At 40.2% G+C, this 18,342-nt stretch overlaps 1 protein-coding gene across 1 annotated transcript; it reads left to right on the top strand.

The window, feature by feature from the left end:
• Window positions 1-1,266: 1,266 nt before the first annotated feature.
• Window positions 1,267-11,138, top strand: RAB9B (RAB9B, member RAS oncogene family). Its single transcript, XM_004388908.1, has 3 exons — window positions 1,267-1,487; window positions 6,200-6,268; window positions 7,652-11,138. Exon 3 carries the CDS (start codon window positions 7,694-7,696, stop codon window positions 8,297-8,299), a length of 606 nt encoding a protein of 201 aa, XP_004388965.1. The 5' UTR covers window positions 1,267-1,487; window positions 6,200-6,268; window positions 7,652-7,693; the 3' UTR covers window positions 8,300-11,138.
• Window positions 11,139-18,342: the final 7,204 nt, after the last annotated feature.

Genomic DNA, 18,342 nt, shown 5'->3' with positions numbered 1-18,342 from the left:
ATCCTGTTGAGGGTTTTCCTCTTTTTTTGCTGACCCTCTACTTTACCAAGCACGATAATCATACATTTAAATATATAATCATAAATGGATAAGTGTTATAAAAGAAAAGTACAACAGGTAATAGAAAGCTACGAGAGAATAAGTTGGGGCACATTCTCTATTCTGGGGGTATGGGGAAAGGTTACCCTGAGGAAGTGACATTTAAGCTGGGGCCTGAGGGTGTGATTGAGTAGCTGACTTGCGAAGAGATAGAGGGAGAGTGGCCTAGAAGAAGGGAGGGCAGGTGTGAGGGCCCCTAGGGGGCACATGCTGAGTGAGGGCAGTACTACACAGGCACAGGTTTTCAGACCTGGGAGAAGCTTCAGAGATGAATCTGCCTGAAAGAGAGATGAAGTGCAGGCCAAACGACCCCAGGAGCTGCCTCTTCCTCTGATTCCAGGAAAGAATCACAAACCAGGTGGAGGTACCAGAGAGCCACAGGAGGCAACAAGAAGGGACTGGCTGGGAGGCTAGGCACAATTGGAAAATCCTGAATTCTACTCCAGCACAACAATTCCAGGAAGCTTGGATAACGCTCCCTGTAGGAGTCCTGGTGGCGCAGTTGTTAAGAGCTACAGCTGCTAACCAAAAGGTCGTTGCTCCCTGGAAACCCTATGGGGCAGTTCTACTCTGTCCTATCAGGTTGCTGTGAGTTGGAATTGACTGGATGGCAACGGTTTTTTTTTTTTTTTTACGGGTAGCCCTCTAGAACAGTAACCGGTCAGGGTAAAGGGCAGTATGTCTTCCATGCCTGAGCTACAGATGTGAACATTTCCATTTGAATTGCTATGAGAACATTATGAGCAGTAGTCTTCTAGAAGGCCTGGTAATGTGTTGTGATCATGTATTTTCCTGAGTTATTCAAAACAAGAGGGTGTGTGTGCTATCCCCCTTGGCAAAAGTATAGGGTCTAGAGGTAGGGTGAAAGAGGCAGGTCAGAGGATAATTGCAGTAAAGAGAGCTGTGGCCAGCCCTGGCTGAGGGCAGGCCCCAGACTGCAGAGGAGCTACATGGGAGAACAATATTTGACGCTCCATTGTCACTGTGCCTCCTAACCGACTAGGAGATGGGAGGAGGACAAGGGAGACCAGGGTTGGACACGCAGAGCGAAAGAAGAGTGAGGGAGCCAGGGAGCGCCCTCGACGTGGAAGGGCAGGAGGGGGCGACACGGGGTCCCCGGCGCCAAGAAAGGGGCACGAGGAGGCGGCGCGGGCCCCGCCCCCTCCTCTGGCGGGCGCGGGCGCGAGACGCTGCGCGGCGGCAGCGGCAGCGGCGGGCGCGAGCGGCAGCTGTCAGGCCACCGAGGTCCAAGCTGCACTTGCTGCCCCGTTGAGGACGAGGCGGCAGCGGGAGCTGTGACGGTGTCGCAGAGGAACCGGATCCCAGGTACGCAGAGCCGACCTACCTGGCACCCGCAGCCCTTTCCTGTCTCTCTCCCATTCTATTGGGTAAGGTGCCTGTGCGCGGGCAGGGAGAGGGGCAAGGGGCCGGCGGACCCAGGAGGCCGAGCGGTGGGGGGGCCTGTGGGAAGAGGGAGAAGGGGAGCTCTAGGTGGCCCCCGGGGCCACTTGCACCTTGAGAAACGGGCCTAGGCGCTGCCGAGGTTGGATCTGGGTTGTGGGGGTAGGTGATGGTAAAGGGGGGCGTTGCTGAGTAATCCAGAGCAGCTGCCAAAGCCGGGCAGAGAGGCGCAGGGCTCCGTGGGGAGCGGGTGTGGCTCAGTGCGCATGCGCGACAGCCGACTCGCTCTAAGAGCTGGGGGTGCAGTGGGTCCGAGGTAGTTGGGTTTGTGGATAGCATCTCACTTTCTAGGTCCCCTGTGGTAACAGTGCCCCTGTCACAGAGATGCCAGCATTCCTGGTCTCCTCAGAAAGCTTCTCTTTCCTGTGCCCTCCTAGCCTAATGTCATCCAAACCTTATCTACCTGTTTGTCTTCAGGTAGTCTCCCAAGGAAGAAGTGGCCTGGGAGCAGTGTCAATTTGCTGTCTAGCGTGCCATTGGGCTCATAGGCTTAGAGCTGTTGTTCTGAGGAGTGAAGGGTTAGAAGTGAAATTCCACATTGGACCCTTCAAGTTGCATATAGTATATAAAGGTGGGCATAGATGTGGGTATATCGTTCCAGTGGCATGACAGCTGTGGGATTTGGACTCATAGCATGGATGTGGCTATTAACTTGTTAGAATCCAGTGCGTCAGAGGGCTTCCCTGACACTAACCCTCCCAGCCATCAAACATCAGGTTGTATTGGAAACAACCTACACCACTTAAGTTAGAGCATCTCAAAGGTACAGTCATTTCTTATTTGTGTTAATTTTTAAATAGACTGAAGAAAGCCCCACCCAGTTCTCCAGTGTAGTGTTTCCAAATATTGTGCCAGCATTCAGCAGTGAGTTGAATGAGCCCAACCAGTGTGTCACCACAAGATGGGCTTTCCCAACAGCTCCACCAGTGGTTCCTCCTCTGTGCGGACTGCCACCAGGGCCACTCTCACCCACTGACTAGCCCTACTGCTCTTCTCCCATCCACTCCTGCAGTACTCATCCCTCTCAAGACTTGCTCTCAACCTGTACTACTGATTTTGAGCATCATTCCACCCATAGCAACCAAACTGATGTTACCAATTTTCTTTTCTGTCTCTCTTCTTTCCATCATCACACTAAAATGTACTATTTTCAAAGACTCAACCTCTTTCTTTTCATGGTACTGCCTCTTTCCGCACCCCCACTCCCAGCATCCTCCAACCAAATACAATGATTTTAATCAGCTTATGTGGGTGCAGGCAGAGCAGATTCAGAAGGTTTCATATGTGTTGAAGAACAAAGAAAGATGGGGAGCACTGGTTATGTGAATTCTTAATTCACTTTACTGACCAAGACTGAGAACCCTAATTGGAAAAAAGAAAAGTGAATAAACGATCCTTAGAAAATGTTTGTTAATCTATTTGGGAGAGAGATAGGAACGAGAAAAGGCATCTCTAGGATATTTGAGTCAGTTAAAGCCATCTCTTCCTCTGAATCGGACCAAAATCAGAATAAGCATTTCGGTCCAAATCTTAACTTGATATAGGACCCATACAATATGCATAAAGGATTTGACTTTCCTATTAAGTGTATTTAGGGTTATTAAGAATTCCTTTGCCTGCTTCATGCTACCTTGTATAAGGTTTGGCTTAAATTTAGCATATTCTGGGAAAGGAAAAAAATAGTTTTATTTGCTTTTATACTGTGCTAGTTCTTTTTAATTTAAGTATGTCCTAAAGGACATCATACTCATTTTCAAAGATGATGAATGATAGTGGGGATGCCAGCACCTACTGAAAACAAAGTGCAGGTAATTAGTTTGCTCTTGTTTTTCAGTGCTAATGGAAGAATGTATATTTTTTTAAAAAATTAAAGGTAAGGGGAGTGAAACCGGAGTATTTCCACTAACTTTCAACAGGTGGCATTCCTGTTAAGTACCATCTGGAAAATGATCCAGATAAGTCTGTAACCTTTTGCTCTTTAGTCACCTTATAAATAATAGTATTTGGACATATTATAGAACTGTGGATCTATTGTACCTTGGCACCAATTCGAAGGCATTAATTCCAGGCACCTACCTAATCAGTCAATTCATCAACAAATATTTATTGATTGTCTCTATGGAGGACCCTGGTGCTGCATGCCACGGGGCTTCAAAGACGTATACAAACAGGGACCTTACTATCCAGGAATTTAAAATCCGGTTGTGTAGGAAAGACAGACTTAGAAAAAGATTGCTAACAAAATAAGACAGTATAATGATACGATTTCAACTGTAAACCATGAGAGCTTAAGCTTATATGTTGGTCTCTAAACTACTTAAAGGAAAGACCTTGTCTTAAACACTTATGTATTTCCAACAGTGTCTACACCCAGTGAGTGTTCAAGTAGTGAAGTTTTGCAAATTAGATTGGGTGGAGAGAGACCAGAGGCCGAGAGAGAACAGCTAGGAAGCTTTCACAATAGACTAGATGTGAGGAGATGTGGGCCAAGATGAGGATGATAGCAGAGGACTAGAAAAGGATATGCAGAGCAAAAATCAGCAGGATTTAGTGACTGGAGGCAAGGAGACAAGCCTAGACTGTATTCATTTCTACCTCTAGCAAAACAAATGGGAGTTAGAGACAGCAGAGGAGAGTGGAGGGTCTTCTCAGTGAGGACACAGCACACAGTAGGCACTCACATGTATGCTCAAGCATCAGTAACAGGATTGGACCAGACAACCCTTAAGGTCCCTCCAACACTGAGATTCTGTGCCATATCCAGATGCTCAAGATTGTTGGGGAGCAAGGCATTCTCAGATATTGAAGAAAGAAATGGAAGAATTGTTATCCTCTCACTGGCAGGCCCTTTCTGAGCAGGGTTAATACAGGGTCACAAGGCCTGCACCCATGAATGAAAGGACGTGTAAGAACGAGAGGAATAAAAATCTCAAACCAGGTTTTTCAAGAAATGCTTACAAATCTTTGCAAACTTCTTAAATTATTCTTCTTCCTCTAAATCCTAGGAGTTAAATAGAATAGGTATTATCAGCTGTATTTTTATATTGGAAGATATTGAAATACAAAAAGATTAAATGACCTGCCCAAGTTCATAAAATAAATGAATGGTGTCGCAGTGATGAAGACCCTGGTGTCCTGATTGCTGCCAGCCCAGAGCTCTTGACACTAAAGCACATTGCTCTTCCTCCCTTTTCCCTGGTATAGAGTCTGTGTATCCAGAAGTTATGCGTGCACATGACCAAATAAGGATTGCACGAGCAACTGCAGCATTATCTCAGTTAGTTATTAATACTACATCATTATTCCTGGAGCTGAGCATTTGGTTTCCATATTCACTCAGTCCTTGACCCGTCTCTTGAGTTGATCCACAGCTGGGAAAATAGGGTTAGTGAGTCGTTTAATGATGCAAACACCTGTTTGCTGGAAACTTAAAGAAGCTCATTTGGCACGGGCCCTTAATACTAACCATCAGTACTGTGCCCAAGTTTATACTTCCTTTTGTTACTTTTTTAAGGGAGAGTTCAAGAGTTCGGCTCTGTAAAATTATCCCACACACCAGTATAAAAAAAATAAAGAAGTGTGCTAACACTTGTTTCATCTCCATCTAAAGAAATGTTTGTTTACTTGAGCTATTTCCAAAGACAGCAATTTGACAAAAAAAGAGAACACAAAGCTGGAGTAATAGGAAACTTGAAAATTCTGTGGAGTAGATATAGACCAAGAAGGAGGATAAAACCTATCAATATATTTAAAGTCATAATTACTGATTTAGCTCTCGAATGAGTCTCTTATTATATGCTTTATATCTGACAAAATTTAACATGAGATTGTTATGCAGCAGAGATTTTTTTTTAAGTTTCTTTATTCTTTAACGGGAAAGAACACTCGACAGATCTAGAAACTATTTTTCCTTTTAGTACTCTTGATGCTTCTTCAATAAGACCCTTGCCATAATTAAGTCTAATATTAAATGAAGATGTGTCTAAATTTAGTAAATTTAATAAATCCAGCTGAACACTAAAGCCTGCATTAAAGACAGATGACCTAAATTAATAAGTAAAATAATTAGCAGAGAGAATATATGTGTAAACAAGGAGTCCCCAATCATAATTTTTCTTCTCTGATCTTGTGGAATCAATTGCAGAGACAGCCTTGAGGCAGACTGATGAGTGCCCTAATACCTTTCTTGGAGATAGGAACTTGGATAGGTATAAAAGGAAGGAGTTTCATCTCTGGTTTAGGACTTCAACATACCTTAGATTCCTCTATGCTTTCCCTTTCGTGAATATCATCTATTGAGAATATCAACTATTTTCTTTGATTTATTATCAACTATTTTCTTTGATTTTTTCAATGGAGAGACAATATAAAATTTAAAAACTGTATAAAGTACACTCAAGTTAGGATAAGTTAAAGTTCTTGCAATAGAATTCTTTTGCCCATGTTAGGCATTTGTAGCATTTTGAACTCTTAAGTATGTTTGTGAAAAGCATCCTCTGTATGTAAGTTGAGGTTCCTCTGTTTTCTTTTCTGACTTGAGTGTATTTGTGTGTATCTATATCTATATATATACATATGTAGCCTTAGCTTTGTTTTATTACGTATATTTTAAAATAACGTTTCACAATCTGTCTTTTAGAACCCTAAAAAGAAAGAATAAAACAACAGGAAAAAGAAAAGACTAAAATTGTGATAAAGACCTAACTAGGTAGGTATTTCATGGGGATAAACTATAAATTTTTATATATATTTTTTTCATTTACCCTCTTAAAAATGAGTAAGTAGAAAAAAATTATACTAAGTACATGTACACACCAGAATTATTTTAAGGCCTGTTGTTGTTAGGTGCCATCAAGTCTAAATCAACTCATAGCGACCTCGGGTAGAGTAGAACTGCCCCATAGGGTTTCCTAGGTTGTAATCTTTACGGAAGCAGATCACCAGGTTTTTCTCCTGGGGAGCCACTGAGAGGGTTCAAACTGCCAGCCTTTTGGTTAGCGGCCGAGCGCTTAACCATTGCACCACCAGGGCTCCTTACTTTAAGTCCTACTGGGTTTTAAAAAATTCTTTTACAAATATGTGTGCCTCAGAAGCACTTTTTCATGGGCTCCTTTCATTAATGATTACCTTTTCATCCCTCTGGGTCTCTTGCATAAATAATCATTGTTGAGTTCCCACAGTGGACCTAGTGTGAAAGTACTTAACAGAAATCTCACACAAGGTAGTTGCTCGGTAAACATCTGATCTTTTTATTTTAAGATACACTGTAGGCATTCCATGTGTAGACATGCTATGGAGGTAACAAGAAGGGTGCTGTATAATTATTAGCACTTTAGAGTTTACAGTATGTTTTCATATATTGCTATTATGGAATTAGAACCTAAATCTCAAAATTAATAAGTTATTCAAGATTTTCTTCCTTGATAATAGCTGTTACATTGGTAGCAGTTAACTGTCATCAACTTAAGCGCCATTATTCCATGAAGAAAAGATTATGGAAGATTCTTTACTTATAAGGCTGTCCTATATCAATGAAAGTATAATGGGTCAAATGCCTAGAGAAACTTGACCTTTTTATCCCTCCGGATTCTGGAATCCAGCCTAATTGTGGTCTTGGTCTCTACTGACAGAATCAAGAATCCAGCTCATGCAGTTTTCTGTCCTCAGTAATTCCTGGGTCCATTTAGGAGAGGACTTGAAACCCCAAATCATTTCCATACAATTTGCCTCTTGTTTGGAACTGTTCAAACCAGAAGCTAATATGGATACCCATTCAAGTGGCATTCCCGTTCTAGGCTTTCACCCCTAGAATAGGGTCAGAACTGAACCAAATTACAGCACCATCTGCTAGTCCGTTTACCTATGGCATTCAGCCATTTTCCTGGCACAGGCAAGAGACCTCAAAAAAGCAAAACCTTTTTCTCCCTTGTGCAAAAAGTTTTATTCCTTCTGCTGTACTGTACCAATCAATGAGCATGAATCAAGAGAAGTTAAATTAGAAGCCCTCTTATAATTCAGAGAAATTTGCTACGAAGTTGATTTCAGTTTTAGGTTTAACCGTTTTCCCTCCTACTTTTTCTTTTATTTTCAGGTTCTCTTGGTTACAAACTCCTCCCCGTCTGGTACTGCAACAATGAGTGGGAAATCCCTGCTCTTAAAGGTCATTCTCTTGGGTGATGGTGGAGTTGGGAAAAGCTCCCTTATGAACCGTTATGTAACCAATAAATTTGACTCCCAAGCTTTTCACACCATAGGGGTAGAGTTTTTAAACCGCGATCTGGAAGTAGATGGACGCTTTGTAACCCTCCAGATCTGGGACACTGCAGGGCAGGAACGTTTCAAGAGCCTTAGGACGCCCTTCTACAGGGGAGCAGACTGCTGCCTCTTGACCTTCAGTGTGGATGACCGGCAGAGCTTCGAGAACCTCGGCAACTGGCAGAAAGAATTCATCTACTATGCAGATGTGAAGGACCCTGAGCACTTCCCCTTTGTAGTTCTGGGTAACAAGGTAGACAAAGAGGATAGGCAAGTGACTACTGAGGAGGCGCAAGCCTGGTGCATGGAGAATGGGGATTACCCTTATCTAGAAACAAGTGCCAAAGATGATACTAATGTGACAGTGGCCTTTGAAGAAGCTGTCAGGCAGGTGTTGGCTGTAGAGGAACAGCTGGAGCATTGCATGTTAGGTCATACCATAGACTTGAACAGTGGCTCCAAAGCAGGATCTTCATGTTGTTAAAAGTAGGGAGCCTTTTAAAAGTGTGCCCTAAATTGGTCAGTTGGTAGTGTAAGAATAACCGTGCCCCTCGGAGGGTGCACACACACACAAAAGGGTAAGAGACAAGGTTGTGATTGTGAATCAGGGCCTTTCGAATAGAAGTTGTAGAACGATTAAAAAAAAAAAAAGCTTTACCAAGCCAAGTGCATTTTGTGTGATTTCTGCTATTTCCCCTTCTGTGTGCATCAGGACATTTCAGAAAGCTTTAGTCCTGAGAGATTTAAATATTTTTCAAATCACAATGTAAACCCAGAACCCAGCCACATGAAGGAGTTAAAGAAAGAGCTATGGCCATCCCTTAAAGCGTTCCATTAACCAACTAACAAATGTCACCATCAGACTATTGCCAAGCAGTTTCTGACATTTCTGCCAAAAGGAAAAAAATAAGACTCTGGGCTGTATTACAATAAAAAATACAAATGCAAACAAGGATATCCGAAGCTTGAATTATAAAGAGGCTGTAATGATTAGGAATGCAAAAGTTTAATAATGTACACTGCCTTGTTTAAATCCTTATGGATTGTTTGCTCCCTCTTGAAGCTTTTCAAAAAATACCACCTCAATAATAGACACACTAATGACACTGGAAATTCATTATACTCCTTGTGTTTGAAGTGACAGGGTACTAGTGAATGAATTACGCTTAAATATGCCAACCACTTGCAAATAAATGGTTGGTCTGCTTTTACTTCGTAAGTCTACTTTTGCTGCGTAGAGATGTTGCTTCTCTGACAACCTCTTATCAATTTAGCAGTGATGCTTAGTATATGGCTTTGGGTGCAGTGCTCTCTGCTCATAATTTAGATGGTCCTTTGGACCACCGGGCTGGGCTCACAGAGGAGGCTTCAGAAAAGATTGGGGAATAATGGGCTTTTTTCACAAGGTTCCTTAACTTGAATATTTATTGTAGAAGAAGGAACAGCTTTCTTGTATGTTGCACTGTATGTTCAGCCAGCCAAATTAGGACAATAAAAGTGACAAGAGAGCAGACTTTAACCCAGTGTTAGAATGAACTTTCTCCTAATTACAGTTGTCCAACAGTAGAATGGACTGCCTTAATCGTGAGCTCACCTCCATTGGAAATATTCAAGAAAAAGCTGGATGACCATCTGTTAAAATGCCATAAAAAGAATTTCTGTACTGGCTAGATGTTTGGTCTAAGATCCCTTCCAGCTCTAAGTTCTATGACTCTATAAACTACATTTCAGTGCCATGTTATAGTTTGATCTAAAGATAACAACTAAGACGATGGAGAGAGACTTTAAAAATTCTCACTCTATTCTGTGATTAGCCTTTAACTTAGAGCTGGAAGGGATCTTAGTATTGTGGCAGGAAAAATTCTCGAGCTCTGAGTAACTCTTATGTGCCCTGATATAAACATCCTAAAGAAAACATGTTAAAATGCAAAAACGTTTTGTCAGTTTTTGATTACCACGACTGCCAGTTATATACTGTATTATGAATATGCAGTCTAGTTCCTGTTGGTGGATGTTTGTCCTGCATAGCTTTTAATCTATACTTTATAACATCTATGATAAAAATAGTAACCCAAGGTGGTGAGGGACATTTAGAAATGACCCCCAAAAGAGACCTAGGCCAGGGAGGGGGTGGGGCTTTTCACAGGAATACAGCCTAGAACTCTCCATTGTAGCCGCATATGGAATCAGCCTTACATGTGGGACCTTATGTGCTTTAAGAGCTAGGGACTTTCTGGCCACATAGACAAGTGGAGGAAGGTATTTCAACCCAGTGATACCCAGTTATTTCCAATTAAGATATAGTCCTGACCCCATTGTCCAATTAACTTTGATGCCAGAAGTCAAAGCCAGAACTGGGACCCCACAGCTCTTAATAGAGGTCCCCATCCTGCCTATGCCTGTAGCCAGCCACACTGGTTTCCAAGTTGTATGATCATCTTGCTACAATCATGTTACAGTGAAAATCTGTACATTGCTGTAGTCAGAACTGTTAAATGCTAGTTGTTTTTAAGTGCATGAGACCTGAGGCCTTCTCTTTCTACTTGCACTCTGCTTACAATAGTTTCTATTTGTAGATCTCAGGCCTTCATAAAGACCTCCATCAACTCACAAAAGTACTTGTCTCTATTAGAGTAGCATGTGGTCATTAGAGTAAAACATCACATGCGTATCCCATTCATAGGCCTTCTGTCCATCTAAGACAAGTGTTAATTTTATTGGCAGGTCAACTGAAGCCCCTTTCCCCTTAGCCATACCAAATTTTTTGTCTGCCAGATCACTCCACAATATCTTAACGAAAGCACTGAACATTAAGTGACAAAAACAGTGGCATTTTGGTGAGTAACACTCCAGTGGGGTGCTGACGTATAGTTTGGGTTAGATTACAAAACACCAAAGGCTGAAATCTGTGAGCACCAGGAACTGTGCATATAGGTTTAGAATTGACTGCGTACCCTAGAATGTGCACTGCAATGTTTTCAGTGGGTGTTTTTTTTAAAGGAACGCTAGATTTTTTGAATGAGATATTTCTAATTAGAACTATATTCTGTTTTTCAATGGTCCATTTAAACATCATACAGAAGATTTATTTTCATGCATTGGGCTAACATTCAGGGGGCCTCTGATTCCACATGTCTTCAGTGGATTGATGAATTTCAGGTTAATTTGTGCCTGCCTCAGCCATCTCTTCTTTATTCTGAGGTATACCACAATCCTCTTGTTGCAGGTGCTGCTAAAAATCTCAAACTTGTGTATCAGATATTTTGTTTCAACTGTTAAAAATCATCTGTGTTAAAGTGAATAAAAAGTGCATTTTGAATAACTGGTATTCAATGTCTGTGCATCTTTTCCTCCTTTTCTCCTTTTGAGCAGCTATTGGGTGTGAGAGACAATACTTATCAATCAGGTACTGTTTCTAGCTGTGCTGGATGTGGCCTTGGGATTATTTTTCGAGTGGCACTCCAGGCAGCCACTACCTAGCAATCAAGACAGAAACTACTGATTGGAAAGCAAACTCAAAAGATCAGGGTGGGAAGGATCCTTTTCTTTTATGCATGAAGAGTATTGGGATTTTGACTCTCCACATTATTTCTTTATTATAATTTAAAACAAAATATTAAACCACCACAAAAAAATAAAAAGAATATACATATTCCTTTTATTTTCTTGACTAGTGAATTGTTCATAGCTTAGGAAAACATGAAAATATGGGTGAAACAGATCAGAAAACAGGATAATTTTGTTAAATAGTCTGTTCTCTTGCTCCTCACACATTGGATTTTAAAGATACTTGCATTATCCTAGAATGACTTGGATATACATAATGGTGACTTTTAAACTGTGCCCACAAGTCTCTCCACAGAACGTAAGTTCATTACCTTGATTCCATCTGCCACAGATTGAGCCTCCCTCTATTTTCCCCTCTTGGAACTTTGGGCACTTGAAATCGCAGGAAAACAACCCAGATTTTTGTCACGTGTAACATTTCTATCTCTGAAGATTATCATTTAACACATTATCGGACTATATTTCAAATACAGGGCCCCAAGTCCTTCTGATTAGGCTATAATTATGCAACTCTTAGGCTGTAGGAGGTCAAAGATTTATAAGCCTCTTAAAAAGAATTTCCTTATCCCAAACTGATACTTTAACAGCAGAAAACTAGCTTTCTGCCTTTGCTGTTGTTCTGTCTAATTCATCTCCCACCAGGAAATCTCCTTCTCTTGATGTCTTGAGAAATAGTTTAGATTCTCATTTTTTTAAAACAGTTTGGTTGTGGTCCTTCCAGAAAATGGAGGGTGTGGCCTAGATGGTTTCTGTTCAATTCTGTAGTTGAATTTTTAAAACATACTGGGAAATTGAGGCACTGGTTTGAGTAATTTCAGGAGAGAGTTGGGGTGGACATCTCTGCTTTCATTTGAATTACCTAAAGTAGTTCTAACTGTAGCTTTTTTTTTTTTTTTTTTTACCTTAGTGATCCAGATAATCACTACACTTTTTCCTCCCTTTGCTATGAAGAGTAGGGATTCCTGACGGTGGAGTGCTTTTCTTACACTTAATTTTAAGGCAGGTAAACCGTGACACACCTTTTAATAAAATGCTAATATATGTGTACGGTTTAGGGTATTCACTAATGTTCCCTTTTTCCAAACTGGCCTCTTTAATTTCCTCAAGTTACCATTACCAATAGAGTCCTCATTCTTTACTCCTTTTTCTTTAAGAGAGGTAATAGAAACTAGACATGTTTACAGAATGAAAACAAGGCTATTAAATGTCCCCTTATTGATATGCTTGCAAAAACTGGTGAGGAAGGATCTGCGATTTTTTCTGGCGGCAGTACATATGGGTTTTTTAGGGGGTGGGGGTTACTTAATGTTTTCCCAGTGAGAATAAGAGTCTTTACAGCTCAAGATGTGAAGGAGTTGTCACCTTTAGACATATAGGAACTGCTGCAGTCCTCTCTGTGTCTTTATAAATCACTTTGTCTTCTCCAAGATAACATAGAGACTTATCGTTCAGCCATAGAAGTGTCTTTTTAAATGGTGGGTTTTGTGTGTGCAAGCATGTGAGTAATCCATCAGTTCCTGTCATGCTCTATAAAATTACAGGTAAATGTGTAATGAGTGTCACCAGCACTCCTGAATTTTAACCAGACATGCCAAGCTGCGCTTCTTCTACTCGATTGATTGACTGATTGATACAAAGGAATTAGAAAACGCTGCCTTAATGAGAGAAATAGCTCTTAATTCAGCATGAGCTGTACTGATTAAAGTAAAAATACAAAGCATGCCTTCCTGTGGTGCATTCTTGAGGAAGCAAGAGGCAGGCTCCTATTTTCTCTTTTCCCTTACATTACTCTTTGTTGCCTTAGAAACAACATACCCAAAGATGTGTCCTGTAATATATTGCTCAACGTAGACTCTGCTGATAGATGAACAGGTGTTGATAGCCTTTGAATCTTTTCTTTTTCCATTTGTTCCCAGCTAGAGAGTTTAGAATCATCAGTAAACACTAAACATTTGTGTTTTTTTTTCTATGATTACACAAGTAATGATAAAAAAGATGGTAGGAAAACTAGGGAACAAAAGAAACAGAAAAGCAAGATGAAGAAAATAAAAGTCATCTGTTATCCTAGTGTCCTGAGATAACCAGATTTTAACTTTTTAGTGTGTTTTTCAATGTGTTTATGTATAAAGAAAATTGATGTCATACTGCACACATGGATTGCAATCTTCTTTTTTCACTTAAGACATAAACCAAAAAAAAAAAACTATCCATCAAGTCGATGCCAACTCATAGTGACCCTACACAGTGAACGTTTTTCTAAGTTTTATATATATATATATATTTTACTAAGGATCACATTTAATACTTGTAAAACATTCCATTCAAGGATTCACCATCAAACTCTTACTGCGAGACATATTTTTTCCAACTGTCTCCTTCTACAAAATAAAGCAGCAGTGAAGGTCCCTAATATTAATCTTAATTCACATCTCGATTTATTTTCTATAAGTGAAATTTCTGGGCTGAAAAGTATGAATATTTTTATGGCTTTTAATATATATTGGGGAACTGTCCTCTAGAAAGTTGTCCCAAATTACATCAACACCAGTAGATTAAGAGGAGGCCAATTTTTCCAAACACTCATCCATATGGAATATTATCTTCCTTTTTAACCACATTTGCCCAATTTGATAGAAGAAAAATGATCTCGTGTTTTGATTGCTTTTCTTTAATGTTTTAATTGAGAGCAAATAATTCATATATTTATTAACCATTTTTATTTCTTTCTGTGCAAATAGCCCATTCTGATTCTTAGCCCATTTGGGGTGGGGAACATTGATATCTTCTTGATATCTAGGAACTCTTTTTTATATTATAGACGCTAACTTTTGATTTTATCCATATTGCTGGTTTTCTCCTCCCTCCCACCCCACATCTCTTGCCTTTTCATTTTGTTTATGGTATTTTTTTTACATACTGACAGATTCTTGAAAGGGTCAGTTCTGAAAAAATAGAAAACTAGAGTGAGTCGGGGAGAGAGAAATGTCTATTTGATCTGTCCTTTGTTTTTGATCACATTTAAGACCATATGTAGTTATTTTTGTTTAGAAAGGTTATGAGTTTAAGTTTGTGTCAATATCATAGAAGAATTGGTAGAAAGCAAAGTATTCATCCATTTATTTTCTTTTATTTTATCTGCATGATGTCAAATGGCTGGTTTGATTTGGGTTTTTTATTGTTGTTGCTGTTGTTTTCGGTAATTTTTTTTTTTTTTTTTAATTGAACAGACTATTCTGAAGTCACAGTAACATTATTTTGAAGTCATACTAACAGTTCAGCTTTCACCCACAAGGGGGAAATGAAGACCAGTTAGTGTTCTGCCATAGACCAAACTCAGACTACAGACCGTCAGAAGCGAAGTAGGGGAGGTGGGAGGGGAGGGGGCTGGAAATCATCCATCTGCTCCACTCTTCCCTTATTTTGTATATGGGAAACCTGAAGTCTGCAGGTGCTAAGCGACTTGTTCAAGGTCACAGAGCTAGCTATTAGAAAGCTGTCTTCTAGGCCATTTCCAGTTTGCCATATTGAGATTTAGTTAAATTGACGCAAACAGTGAAACATACATTTTCTTAATTAAAAATTTCTTTTGCCTTTTTTATTGAGGTAAAATTCATATCACATAAAATCAGCCATTTTTAAATGTACAGGTCAGTGATATTTAGTATATTCATAGGGTTGTAAACACATGTATTTTCATCTCCTGGATTCAGATCCCAGTCTCGCTACAAAATGGATGTGTTGTTACCATAGGCTAGTTGTGTAACCTTGCTGAGCCTCAGTTTCTTCAGCTTGTATAAGTGAGACAATGATTTCTTCCTTTCAGAGTTGTTGTGAGAATTACCAGAAATAATGTGCATAAGTGCCTAGCAACGTGCTTGGCAGAGTAAATAAGAAATACATCCTTTCTTTCCTTCAAGATTTTGATCTGTTACTCCCCGTCTAGTATTAGTATATTTATTGCACATTAAGAATAAAACTTAATAGATTCCGGAGTAGATGTTTTTCCATCCTCTTGACTCTTACTGTATTATTCATGTTGAATTTTAAGTGTGCTCAGAGGTTAAAATTATTAAAAAAGAACTTCACAAACATAAGCTCTTGTGACATAGTTGGCAAAGGATTGTAGTGTTTAATAGATGCAAAGTCCTCTATTTAAAAAAAAACAACAAGTCTTAGGGGAATTTTGAAAAAAGGGGAGATGATTGCAGTTTAGGAATGAGTCGCACAAAGTGTGGTGATGTGTGTCCCACTTTAGGTCAAATGTTGGAATAGGCTCTAAGGTAATATAGTCCAATCCCCCCTCTTTATAGATTAAGAAAACCGAGGAACTGAGAAGTTAAGCAAATTCCTGAAGACCATATAACCAGTCAGTGACAGACCAGGCCTTAGAACCCTCATCTTCTGCTTCCAAATCCAGTACAGTTTTCAGCTCACTCACTGTCTGGAGCCAATGTAATTGGAGAGATGCAGAAGAGATAGGGATGGGGAGGAAATGAAACCGGAGAGGCGAAGAAAGCAAGGGTAAGGCTCTAATCGGAACAGGGTTTAGCCTTCAGATAGTGGAAGGGGCAGAAGCAAAGACTAGGAAGCAGCTCTTGTCTGGGAGGAATTTCCTCAGAGCCAGTCATGTCCTTATTATTCCTCTTAAGGAAATAACCCTAGGAACTACTGAGAAGGTATGCCTCCCCAATAGCCTTTGCCTTATTGAATAAGTAAAACTACTGAAAATTGTTGTTGATATCAAAACTGTTGCTTTCTTTTAGTATCACAACTCTTTAAAAGTCTGATTTAAGATTATACAAATGACTAGAATCTCAGTGTCCCCACTAAACAAAACGAGGAAAGAAATAGCAGATACCTGACAGGAAGACTCACCAAGATCCTGTTTCTCAGTGCCACATTCTCCTTGTTTCTTTTATTTAGAGATGAGTAAGACAAATAACTTATTGGCAATCAGTTGTGGAAACTGCTGTTTAGTTGATGACTGTGTAGCAGCTGTTAGCTTTTGTTATTAGCCCTCTGATCTATAGTATTATTCTTTAGATTGCCATGGCTATTTGTCCCCATGCAAACCATTAACTGAGCGGGAGAGTCACTGTCCCTCTCCATAATGCACTTCTTTATTGTTACATTTTTTTTCTAGAATAATTCTTTAGTTACAGTAGTAAAAGCTGGTTTATCTTATATTCTGGCAGAGATCTTTCTTAACTGGCATTTCCACACTTCAATATTACAATGAGAATTAATGTTTGTAATGATGACCCATAGACATTGCAAGAGCCCACATCACTTTCTGTATCATCAGAGAAAGAATAAGGGTACTGCTATTTGGTGTATTCTATAGTACGGAAAATAGTCATTCCATGTGTGGTGTGTATGGTAACGATTAACCACAATACTCTTTTTCCCTAGGTAAAGGAGAGTTCATTTTCTTTCCTTCCCCCTTCACCTTATTATTATTATTAACTAAAGTCCATACTTTATTCAGATTTTCTTAGTTTTTACCTAATGTTCTTTTTCTGTTCCAGGACCCCATCCTGGACACCATATTAGATTTTTTTTTCTTTTTTTAATTGTACTTTAGATGAAGGTTTACAGAACAAACTTGCTTCTCAATAAATGATTAGTACACCTGTTGTTTTGTGACATTGGTTACCAACCTCACGACATGTAGACCGTATTAGATTTCGTTGTCGTGTTAAGGAGTTAAGCTCCTCTTGTCTGTGACAGTTTCTCAGACTTGCCTTGTTTTGGTGACCTCGGCCGTTTTGAGAAGTCCTATCCCCCTTCACCTTTATTTCCCCCACAGAATCCTACGATTTAAAAAATGGTAGGTTATTTCTTCCAAATTCTACCCTATACTTGAGTACTGTTACTAAAATGCCTGACAGTAGTCATAGACCCACTGCTAGAATACCTCAGGCGATGGGGAACTTACCATTTTCCAGTACAGGTTATTCTGTCTTTGAAAAGCTCTAACTGGTAGAACATGCTTCCTTATATTGAGTCAAATTCTGACTTCTTGTGACTTCAACTGATTGACCCTAGAGCCACTCAAAACAGGTTTAATCATTCTTCTACATGACACAGCCCTTCCAATAGCTGAAGATAGCTTAATTTCAATAGATACTATTTTCATGACTTGAAATATCCCCAGGTCCTTCAGTGATTCTTCATATGACATATTTAAGCCTTTCATTATCCTAGTCATTGAACATTTGTCGAGTGTTTACCCTGCACCAGGCACTGTGCTAAGTACAAGGATGAAAACGGTAACTGGGAGGTGGGCAGGAGTAGTAGCAGTTTTAAGCAGAAGCAGAAAATGCTTATTAAGGAATATGGACTTTATTTGGAAAGTAATAGGGAATAAAGGAAGAAGGGATTTTAAGCAAAGGAGTGGGATGTTCAGATTTGTGTTATGAAATGAATATTCTGTCAGTGATGTGGAGGATGCAATTGTGGTGGGAGTAACGGTAAGAAGCCTAGAAGCAAGTGACCAGTTAGAAGGCTGTAACAATAGGCAGGAAAAGATGAGTGCCATGCAAGTTATACTATGACTTTTAGACTTTATTCTGCCAATGCTTTCCAAGAATGGTCCACAGAGCAGCTGACCACTCATATCAGAATCACTTGGGAGACTCATTAAAAATGCAAATTCTAGAGTCCTGGCCCCTGACCTGCTTAAATAAAAATCTCTGGGGGGAGGTGCAGCCCAGGAATGTACATTCCATCACGTTTTCCTAGGTGACTCTGACATCTGTGGCCTGAGTGCTACACACTGAAAAACCTGGGTGGTGCAGTCAGAGTTCATTAAACAAGTGGAAGCCACCAGCATCCATATCTCAGAGGGCCTTACTGTGCCAGGCTAAAGGGTGTGGAAACAGCCCTCTACCTGCACTGGTCCTCCCTCCACCTGCACCAGTCCTCCTTCCACCTGTGCTGGTCCTCCCTCCACCTGCA

The sequence above is a fragment of the Trichechus manatus genome, unplaced genomic scaffold (assembly GCF_000243295.1).
Source record: "Trichechus manatus latirostris isolate Lorelei unplaced genomic scaffold, TriManLat1.0 scaffold00221, whole genome shotgun sequence".
NCBI classification, from domain to species: domain Eukaryota; kingdom Metazoa; phylum Chordata; class Mammalia; order Sirenia; family Trichechidae; genus Trichechus; species Trichechus manatus.
This window is presented reverse-complemented; position numbering and strand designations above follow the sequence as displayed.

Bases quoted from the DNA above. Each gene is read 5' to 3' on its own strand.
- RAB9B (XM_004388908.1), top strand. From the start codon at position 7,694: ATGAGTGGGAAATCCCTGCTCTTAAAGGTCATTCTCTTGGGTGATGGT.